The sequence below is a fragment of the Nerophis lumbriciformis genome, linkage group LG14 (genome assembly GCF_033978685.3).
Source record: "Nerophis lumbriciformis linkage group LG14, RoL_Nlum_v2.1, whole genome shotgun sequence".
In the NCBI taxonomy this organism is placed as follows: Eukaryota; Metazoa; Chordata; class Actinopteri; order Syngnathiformes; family Syngnathidae; genus Nerophis; species Nerophis lumbriciformis.
In genome coordinates, this window is record NC_084561.2 from 28101051 (window position 1) to 28113139 (window position 12089).

The window sequence follows — 12089 nt, forward strand, 5'->3', positions numbered from 1 at the left end:
GGAAAGCCCATAAAATAGGTTACCAAAGTTATTTAATAAGAAGCCAAAAAGTGCAAAAACAATAATGTTCGTGTTGGAGGAGTTGTGAATTAGGTACACCTGCAGTCTGCTCTGTCATCCGGGGGGAGCTCAAAGTAAAGCCGCTGCTCCTCCACATCGAGAGGAGCCAGATGAGGTGGTCGGGCATCTGGTCAGGATGCCACCCGAACGCCTCCCTCGGGAGGTGTTTCGGGCACGTCCGACCGGTAGGAGGCCACGGGGAAGACCCAGGACACGTTGGGAAGACTATGTCTCCCGGCTGGCCTGGGAACGCCTCGGGATCCCCCGGGAGGAGCTGGACGAAGTGGCTGGGGAGAGGGAAGTCTGGGCTTCCCTGCTTAGGCTGCTGCCCCCGCGACCCGACCTCGGATAAGCGGAGGAAGATGGATGGACTTTTTGGCTTCTTATGAAATAACTTTTTTATATAGATTCAATCTTGCACGTGGAAAGTTTAAGTGTGGGCTTTAGTTGATATAACACTCCCGTCAGGGGGTGCATTCTACAGCGGGGGTGCAGGAGGCGGGATTACTGCGAGCCTCAGCCAGTGTGTCTTTTGCAGCCGTTTTATGATCGCTCAGCACAAGAAATACGTTACACACATACAGTTGTTGACAAAATACACTGTACATTATATACCTCAGCTAACTAAACTATGGAAATGTATAATATAATTCATATAGCAATACGGTCTCACTGCACAGCAGGCCAGCAGTTAGCCGAGTCATTGCGCAATCCATGTTGAGGCACAACTGAGTGACGTGCCTCAACTGGCTGCTGATCACCGCACCGTCTCTTCTCAGTATTTGAACAGCAAATGTGAAAATTCAGCGATTTTAAATAAAAAATAATCTAAAACTGGTGAAGTTAAATGGAAAATAACGTTATAGTATAATCACTGGATACATATAACAATTTAATAAAAATGTTTTCTTTTTACATTTTTTTTCTTTCCATGATGGCAGGTGAGGCCCCGCCTAGTGACTACACGTCACTGGTGTGTACTATGTGTGCGTGTTGCGCGTGACCTTAGGCATGTACAATTGGTACCAAGTGCAAAAGTGGTGCAGACCGCCCTATTTAAATGAGTTGTGTGTGTACTAAGCGGCTTTCACCATGGAGACACTCCTTTACTGCAAATGAGTCGCATTTGACTAACTACACTAAAGCAAGCTCGGACACAGGCAACTACAGTGCCTGTTTGCTTGGGTGAGGAGTCAGTTAAGCCACAACTAACCAGCGCCAGGCTGGAAAATTCCTGCACACAAAACATTTCTCGTAGAATAATACATAACTCACATGTTTTTTCTCTATTGACTGTCCCAGCGGTACCCTGGACCCTATTCGGACTTTATCAGCAAATTCTCAGTTTGTTGCTAATCTAATGACACATGAAAATAATATAATTATAATGGGGGATTTTAATATCCATATGAATACCACGTCAGACCCTCCATGCATGGCGCTCCAAAGTATAATTGATAGCTGTGGTCTTACACTAATAATACATGAACCCACGCATCCCAACTGTAATACGATAGACCTAGTCCGCGGTGTCACCACCTCCAAAGTTATGGTACTCTTGTAGACAAAAGTAATGTCTAATCACTACCTTATAAAATTCCAAGTTCTGATCCATTGTCAACAAGCTTTTGATAACCAATGCTTTAGCAGCTGTGACATTAATGTTGCCACAAATATGACTCTTGCTTACCGAATGCGTTCGGTAATGGCCCCGTTCCTAAATTATATGGGCTCGATCGATAACCTCACTAAAAACTTTAAAGATGCCCTGCGCAACGCTATTGATAGTATAGCATTGCTAAAGCTAAAAAAGGTCCCTAAAAGGATTATCCCTTGGTTCACAGAATAAACCAGAGCTCTTAAACTATCATGTAGAAAACAGGAACGCAAATGGCGTGCGACTAAACTTGAGGTTTTTCATCAAGCATGGAGTGATAGTTTAATAACTTATAAACACACGCTTACCTTAACTAAAACTAATTACTACTCACCCACCTCAATAAAACGATCCTAAATATCTGTTTGATACAGCAGCATCGCTAACCCAACATGGGACTTCTCCCATGCTCCACCCACTCGGCCGATGACTTCATGTAATTCTTTAGAAGAAAATTTAGCTCATTTAAAAGGAGATTAAAGATAACATGTCCAAGCTCCAATTGGGTTCTATTAACACAGATACAATTACACATACTAGGGATAATGCTCTCCGAAATAATCTCTCTTTTTGAAGAAATAACATTAGAGGAACTCCTGCAACTCGTAAATGGGACACAACAAACAACATGTTTACTTGACCCATTTCCTAGGAAACTTTTTAAGGAGCTGTTTGTAATATTAGGATCATCAGTCTTAAATATCATTAACTTATCACTTTCCTCTGGCACTGTTCCCTTAACATTCAAAACAGTGGTTATTCATCCTCTTCTCAAAAAACCTAAGTTCTATTTTGACCTTGTGCTAAACTACTGGCCTGTGTTGCACCTTCTTTGTATCTCGAAAATCCTCGAACAAATTGTTGCACACCAGCTGAATGAACACTTAGCGCCTAACAATCTGTGTGAACCCTTTCAGTCTGGTTTCAGGGCAAATCACTCTACGGAGACAACCTTTGCAAAAGTGACTAATGATCTTTTGGTAACTATGGATGCTGATGCGTCATCTATGTTGCTGCTACTTGATCTTAGCGCTGCTTTCGATACTGTCGATCATAACATTCTATTAGAACGTATCAAAACACGTATTGGTATGTCAGACTTAGCCTTTTGTTGGTTTAACTCCCATCTTACTGACAGGATGCAGTGTGTCTCCCATAACAACGTGACCTCGGAATATGTTAACGTAATGTGTGGAGTTCCACAGGGTTCGGTTCTTGGCTCTACACTCTTCAGCATCTACAAAACCCAAAAACACTGATGTTGGCACGTTGTCCATCCATTCATTTTCTACCGCTTGTCCCTTTTGGGGTCGCGGGGGGTGTTGGAGCCTATCTCAGCTGCATTCGGGCGGAAGGCGCACACGTTGTGTAAATCGTAAATAAAAACCGAATACAATGATTTGCAAATCCTTTACAACTTATCTTCAATTGAATAGACTGCAAAGACAAGACATTTAATGTCCGAACTGAGAAACTTGTTTTTTTTTTGCAAATAATCATTAACTTAGAATTTAATGGCATCAACACATTGCAAAAAAGTTGGCACGGGAATTTTTACCACTGTGTTACATGGCCTTTTCTTTTAACACTCAGTAAACGTTTGGGAACTGAGGAGACCAATTTTTTAAGCTTTTCAGGTGGAATTATTTCCTATTCTTGTTTGGTGTACAGCTTAAGTTGTTCAACAGTCCGGGGTCTCCGTTCTCGTATTTTACGCTTCATAATGCGCCAAACATTTACAATGGAAGACAGGCCTGGACTACAGGCATGCCAGTCTAGTACCCACACTCTTTTACTACGAAGCCACGCTTTTGTAACACGTGCAGAATTGGCTTGGCATTGTCTTGCTGAAATAAGCAGGGGAAAAAGACGTTGCTTGGATGGCAACATATGTTGCTCCAAAACCTGTATGTACCTTTCAGCATTAATGGTGCCTTCACAGATGTGTAAGTTACCCATGCCTTGGGCACTAATACACCCCCACTAATACACAGATGATGGCTTTTGAACTTTGCGCCCATAGCAGTCCGGATGGTTCTTTTCCTCTTCGGAGAACACGGCGTCCACAGTTTCCAAAAACAATTTGAAATGTGGACTCGTCAGACCACAGAACACTTTTCCACTTTGCATCAGTCCATCTTAGATGAGCTCGGGCCCATCGAAGCCGGCGGCGTTTCTGGGTGTTGTTGATAAATGGCTTTCGCTTTGCATAGTAGAGTTTTAACTTGCACTTACAGATGTAGCGACAAACTGTACTTACTGACAGCCGATTTGTGAGCACTGTTTGTTGTTTTATTCAGCACATGTGAGAAGGATGCGCAAACCGACAGTTCAACACAGCTACAGGATTGATGCTACAGGACGGGTAGAAATAAATAAAATTAGACATATCGTCTATTCAGCAACATCATTTTAGAATTTAATAGCTGCTACAGGACCTAAGGGACTGATTAAAATTAATTCGATGTATGCGTTTTGGTGTCATTTAATATTTTTAATGACGTTTTTTTCACATAGAATATATTTTAATAAATGTTTCTTACTTTTTAATTGCACACGCAGTCTTAGTCAATCGCACACAACACGCTATTTTATAGATTGCACACGCTGCTTAGCGCGTGGTATTTAAATCTTAGTTAATCAGCCCCAGGACTAATATACTATCAATGAACAATTTTGGCGTTAACGCACTTTGTGTCTTTTTACGCATTGAAATCAGAAAGGACGCGCATTTCCGGAGGACGCAGATTTGTATTATTTTTTTAACCGACCTTGCCTTCTTCGTGTCAAAACGGTGTTTTGTTTATATTTGCCGAGTCAAATTTCCGTCCCCACTTATTACGTTTTTATTGGTCGATTTCAAAGTAATGAACTTTCCGGTACAATTTCTTAAATTTTGATTCGCCGAAAGTTGTATCGATCACAAATCCTGCATTTCCTGTATTAGGACTCCCGCGTGTTATTGTTTTCGTCATGGCGAGCAATAAACCCAAGAAGCGAAAAGTGGCTCCTGAAGCCACTTTTCAGCAAATGGCTCACTTATGAAGATGGAAAGATGTTTTGCACGCCATGTAAACGGGCTAAGAAAAAGAACACCTTTATGACATCACAGGACTTCATCAAAGGCCCTCTCCATCCGAGAGGAGGATGTACGCCGGCAGTTCTTCCGGCAGTTCTTGAAGCTGAACACGCGGAAGGCCCCCGGGCTGGATGGTGTCTCCTTCTCCACCCTCAGACACTGCGCGGATCAGTTGGCTCCTGTCTTCACTGACATTTTAACACCTCTCTGGAGCTATGCCGCGTGCCGTCCTGCTTCAAGACCTCCATCATTGTCCCTGTCCCCAAGAAACCACGGCTCACAGGACTTAATGACTACAGGCCGGTGGCGCTGACGTCCGTGGTCATGAAGTCCTTTGAGCGCTTGGTCCTGCCCCACCGCAAGGGCATCACTGCCCCCCTCCTGGACCCACTGCAGTTCGCCTTCAGAGCCAACAGGTCTGTGGATGAAGCAGTGAACCTGGCCCTCCACTTCATCCTGGAGCATCTGGACTCCCCAGGAACCTACGCCAGGATCCTGTTTGTGGACTTCAGCTCTGCCTTCAACACCATTCTCCCTGGACTGCTACGAGACAAGCTCTACCAGCTCAGCATGCCCGACTCCCTCTGCAGTTGGATCAATGACTTCCTGACGGACCGAAGACAGCACGTGCGGCTGGGGAAGATTGTCTCGGACAGTCGAACCACGCACACTGGTACTCCTCAGGGCTGTGTACTTTCCCCCTGGCTCTTTTCCCTGTATACAAACAGCTGCACCTCCAGTCACCAGTCCATAAAATTGCTCAAGTTTGCGGATGACACTACCCTCATCGGGCCCATCTCGGGTGGCGATGAGTCCGCCTACAGGAGAGAGGTGGACCGGCTGGCGTCCTGGTGCAGCCTCAACAACCTGGAGCTGAACGCCCAGAAAACAGTGGAGATGATCACGGACTTCAGGAATGTCACAGCCCCACCATCCCCCCTCACCCTGATTGACCCTCCCACCCCCGTCTCCATTGTGGATGGACTCCTTCCGTTTCTTGGGCACCACCATCACCCAGGTGGGAGCCAACCATCAAGAAGGCCCAGCCGAGGATGTACTTCCTGCGGCAGCTGAGGAAACTTAAGGTGCCGACCGAGATGCTGGTGCAGTTTTACTCAGCCATCATCGAGTCCATCCTCACCTCCTCCATCACCGTGTGGTTCCCCGGCGCCACAGTCCAGGATAAGCATTGACTGCAGCGCATCGTACGTGCTGCTGAGAACATAATTGCCAACCCTCCCGATTTTCCCGGGAGACTCCCGAATTTCAGTGCCCCTCCCGAATTTCTCCCGATTTCCACCCGGACAACCATATTGGGGGCGTGCCTTCAAGGCACTGCCTTTAGCGTCCACTACAACCTGTCGTCACATCTGCTTTTCCTCTATACTAGCAGCGTGCCGGCCCTGTCACATAATATATGAGACTTTTTCACACACACAAGTGAATGCATCCCATACTTGGTCAACAGCCACACAGGTCACACTGAGGGTGGCCGTATAAACAATTTTAACACTGTTACAAATATGCGCCGCACTGTGAACCCACACCAAACAAGAATGACAAACACATTTCGGGAGAACATCCGCACCGTAACACAACATAAACACAACAGAACAAATACCCAGAACCCCTTGCAGCACAAACTCTTCTGGGACGCTACAATATACACCCCCCGCTTCCCCCATCTCCCGAATTCGGACGTCTCAAGGTTGGCAAGTATGGCTGAGAAGGTTATTGGCTGCAAGCTCCCATCCCTCCAAAACCTGTTCTCCTCCAGGACCAAGAGGCGTGTGGCTCGGATCACAGCTGACTCTTCTCACCCTGGACACAAACTATTCTCCCCTCTCCCCTCAGGCAGGAGACTAAGGTCCATCCAGACCCACACCTCCCGCCACCTGAACAGTTTTTCCCCCTCGGCCATCAGGCACATGAACAATAACAAGATCTGATAGCTCAGTTACAGCTCATTTTATTACCTATTCTGTGTTATATGTGTTTTATGTTGCACGATTGCACCAAGAAAAATTCCTAGTTTGTGAACCCATTCTCAAACAATGGCAATAAAAACTATTCTGATTCTGATTCTGATGACAACCTTTTTCCAAAACACAATATAGAATGTGAGATGTACCAGGATAATGCATATATTTAAACTAGCTCAGTGGCCTTGTGGTTAGAGTGTCCGCCCTGAGACGGGGAGGTCGTAAGTTCAAACCCTGGCCGAGTCGTACCAAAGACTACAAAAAATGGGACCCATTAACTCCCTGTTTCGCACTCAGCATGAAGGGTTGGAATTGGGGGTTAAATCACCAAATGATTCCCGAGCGCGGCACACGCTGCTGCTCACTGCTCCCCTCACCTTCCAGGGGGTGTACATGGGGATGGGTCAAATGCAGAGGACAAATTTTACCACACCCAGTGTGTGTGTGATAATCATTGGAACTTTTAACTTTAATTTATCATTTGTTTTCAAAACGGTTAGAAAAAAGTGGGATCACAAAAATGTACTGTGGGACCCCATTTTTATGACTTGATGGGGTCCAACACTAGCGCCAACACTGATGACGCATATGAAACACAAAACGTGCAAAACAGTGGGTTTTCTAAGTGTGTCTATTAATTGCAGTTTTGTTTTTTTAAATAACTGTCAAAAAAATGTATGTGTGTTTTAAAGCCGGTTCCTAGCTCAATTCCAGCATCCGCCATCCTAGTCGCTGCTGTTGTGTCGTTGGGCTCCCAGTCCCACCTACACTGGTATAAATGTAGCTTACCACCACCAAGCTTGAATGTATGAGTATCCCTATGTAAATCATGTCTCATTCATTCACTTATATACTTCATTTATACTGCGATAATAACAATAATTGTGATATTTTCCTATCGTTACATCCATACCTGCGGCATGAGAGTAAAGCATTGATAAATCCAAATCAATGCGTGATCTTTGCATTATTTACGGTCACCGACCTTTCACTTCAGCACGGCTGACATGAGTTATGTCAACAACAAACCTGGATACATTGCCCTTTTTTTTTTAATCATATCATCAAGCTCAAAGCAGCGGTGTGTTGCGTACTGCCTCTCAGCCCCCGAGTGCATGGGAATGTAGTGTTGCGCCATGCTCAGCACAAACACCATGTGAATAGACATCGTGGTGTGCTTTGCCAAAGCTTTTCCATCAATAGAACAGCGAGGGCCCCATTAGAGTCGCGGTGCCAAATAAAGTGAATGTGATGTGAAATGACAGATGCTTTCTCCCACATTGTCTTTCATCCGCACGACAAAGTCACTCAACTGCACCTTACGTAAGCAACAAAACATGACAGACCACAAAAACCATAGACAAAATAAGTTGCTTAGATGCACTTATCATTTTTTGGTAACACTTTAGTATGGGGAACATATTCACCATTAATGAGTTGCTTATTAAAACATGCAAATTAGTAACATATTGGCTCTTAATTAGTCATTATTAAGTACTTATTAATTCCGTATTCTGCATGGCCTTATTACACAACCAGTAAATCATTAACTAAGAGTCTTCCCTAAATAACCTCAGAATTATTTTTGTTTTAGAAACCCTAACCCTAACCCTTATGTGTACTGCTCCACTAATGGACATTGGAGTGTTACTTTCAAACGCAAAATTAAATTATTGCTAGAAACATAATTTTATATGGGACTTTATTGTATTATATGTTTAGTACATGTTCCAAAAAGAAAAAAGCATAAAACACAGTATATTTAAATATACTAAAAGCCCAGACTGCCTTTTCAATAAAAGGACCACAACTATGGAACTCTTTACCAGACACTTTGAAAAGTATACCTGCACTTGTCACTTTCAAAAAACAAACAAAATTATGGCTAGTTGAGCAACAATCGTGTTCCCATGTTTATTTTTTACTCATTTTTACTAATTGGTTTGTATCTAGTCTGCACTTTGTCTGTGTTATTATTATTATTGGCTTTTATCTAGTTTGCACTTTGTCTATATTATTACTATTATCATTATTATCGACTCATTCTATTTTTTATTTTCCTATTTTAATGATGTTGGATCTGTGTTGTTGTTGGGGACAAGTGTTGTAAATTAGCTTTGGCTACAAACACTATGATGCATACATTGGATAATGATGTCTATGTTTTTGTATCTGTCCCTATTTCAAATAAACCTCTATATATATATATATATATATATATATATATATATATATATATATATATATATATATATATATATATATATATATATACATACAAAAAAGGGAATAAATATTCAAAATAATCTAGTTTGGTTACGCCATCATGAGCGCAACACAAGGTTGTAAAAGTTTCAACTACAATTCTAAAAAAGATGTCAAAAGCAAACTGAAATCAAATACACACATGCTTAAAGATTGATCAATACCTATTTATGATGATTCATCAAAATATAAAAGAAATATACCTGAACAGAACGCTCATAATGGTTACACCAAAAAGTAACGCTATGAATCGTGTTTTTCCAAGTTTTTGCGGCATTTTTATGCTATTTCCAAGCATCTCCTTTTTATTATCGTTGATTTTAAATGGTCAAACTAGTGCATATTATATATGCATGCCCTAGTAAACAAAAAAAAATGTCATATTTATTTTGATTGTTACATTTTGAAGTACATTTGTGCAGGTGGGTGCGAATGTACACATTACCAGAGCTGTACACATATATGTTCCCCAAGTGTCCAAATAACTCTTAATATGTTCCCCATACTAAAGTGTTACCCATTTTTGTATAGAAACTTGAAAAATTGTGAATAATTAAATGACCCAGTTTGATAAATGTGCAGCACATTTTGTTTAACATTGAATAAAAAGTCAGTTCTAGTTGGCGTTGTCTTTAATCCCTTTGTTCATTATAGTACACAATCTAACTCAAATCAATTTAATCTTTCAGGTCTTGTATATTTGGGATGATTACATTGACAATCCGTCACTTCACTGCCGTGAAAGTGTCATGTGAGGAAGCCACGCTGTGACATGATATTGTTATTTTAGGTGCCGGTGATTCTTGTTTCCTACCTCTCGCCTCCTGCTCTCCGCGCCGGGTCTGGTGATGAGCGCCGTGTCCCCGCACACCACGGCGGCATCCTCCACGAACACGCAGTCCGGCATAGTCTCATCCGCGGGCAGCTCCACGACCTGCAGTCCGAGCGTGGTCCTCAGGGCGTGGATGTAAGCATCGTGCTCCCTCCGAGCCTTGGCCACGTCCACCTCCGCCTGGATGCTCCGGAGCGCCTCGCTGGCCAAAGACGTCGGGATTCCCCGGACGACGGCGTGGGTGTAGTGACCAAAACCTGCCATTAAACCTGCAGCCATGTTTCCCTTCACTTGGCGCGCTGAGATATATATATATATATATATATATATATATTGTGTGTGGGGGGGGGTCGAACCTGTCCAAAGAGCTATCAGTGGCTGGCTTGCTCATTCACCACCTGATCACTGAGTTGGGTTAATTCTTAATTGACAGCGGCTTCTTGCATCATTGAGCCGCGCTCCAGGCTGCAGGCGATTCGCGGTGACGCGCAGCGACCGTCACGTGACAGCCACGTGAGAGGCGTGCAAGCCAACAAGTGACAGCCAAGCCAAACAACATATGAGCATTACACAACATCAGGAGCGTTTGCGTGTTGTAAATCTCAAAGTAAACCGAATTTTCTGTCATTTTTAACTATGCAGCCAAAATGACTCGTTTGAGTGACAGGACTGAAAGTAACAGGATTGGGAGTTTTAGCATAGAATCAGCGAATGCATGGACTGTAGCAGGGGGTTCCAAACTTTTGGACTCTGGGGCCATGCATCAATCCATGTTCTACCGCTTGTCCCTTTTATATTGGGCTGAAAAAGGTGTCTTAAGGCCAGGCTATCTATCCATACATATATATATATATATATATATATATATATATATATATATATATAAATATATATATATATATATATATATATATATATATATATATATGTCTTAATAAGGTTATCCAAAAAATAGTGCTCGATACCGTAGTAGAGCGCAATATATGTATGTGTGGGGAAAAAAAAAAAAAAAAAAAAAAAAAAAACAGTAAAAAAAATAGTCTTGTGATTTTTTTCCCCCACACATACATATATATATATATATATATATATATATATATATATATATATATATATATATATATATATATATATATATATATATAACCCCAAAAGGGACAAGCTGTAGAAAATGGATGGATATATGGATAATAATAATAATAATTATAATAATGGATTAGATTTTATATCACGCTTTTCTATTATTGGATACTCAAAGCGCTCACAGAGAAGTGGGAACTCATCATTCATTCACACCTGGTGGTGGTAAGCTACATTTGTAGCCACAGCTGCCCTGGGGTAGACTGACGGAAGCGAGGGTGCTAATTTGCGCCTACGGCCCCTCCGACCACCACCTATCAATCATTCATCCTTCATTCACCAGTGTGAGCGGCACAGACAGGACGAGCCACAGCAGGGAAGAGATATACATATATATATATATATATATATATATATATATATATATATATATATATATATATATATATATATATATATATATATATATATATATATGGATGGATATATATAGATAGATATATATATATAGAGAGAGAGAGAGAGAGAGAGAGAGAGAGAGAGAGAGATATGTATGCATGTATATGTACAGTATATATGTATATATATGTATGTATGTATGTACACATACTGTATATGCACATGTATACACACATATATACACAATTATACACACAGACACACACACATGCACACACATATATATATATACATACATATATGTCTATATATGTATACACAGTATATGTATATATGTATATATGTGTATGTATATTTATATATATATATATATATATATATATGTATATATATTTATATGTATATAATATATAGAAATGTGTATATATATATATATAAATATATACACATATACATATATACACATATACTGTATATACACACATATATATGTGTATATATATATATATATATATATATATATACATATATATATATATATATACATATATATATATATATATACATATATATATATATATATATATATATATATATACATATATATATATATATATATATATATATATATATATATATATATATATATATATATATATATATATATATATATATATATATATATATATATATATACATATACATATATATACTTGGCTCATGGGACTCCTGAGG

At 40.8% G+C, this 12089-nt stretch overlaps 1 protein-coding gene across 2 annotated transcripts in view; it reads right to left on the minus strand.

Moving 5' to 3' along the window:
* The window catches only part of ddah1 (dimethylarginine dimethylaminohydrolase 1), a 188655-nt gene extending 178311 nt beyond the window's left edge, over window positions 1-10344 (minus strand). The window contains exons 1-2 of one of the 2 annotated variants that reach the window (XM_072914693.1): window positions 10232-10344; window positions 9858-10144 (exon numbers count right to left, since the gene is read on the minus strand). In XM_072914693.1, coding sequence (XP_072770794.1) covers window positions 9858-10139 — 282 coding nt within the window. In that variant the 5' untranslated portion in view covers window positions 10140-10144; window positions 10232-10344. The other variant, XM_061975677.2, reaches the window with a different exon arrangement.
* Window positions 10345-12089: the final 1745 nt, after the last annotated feature.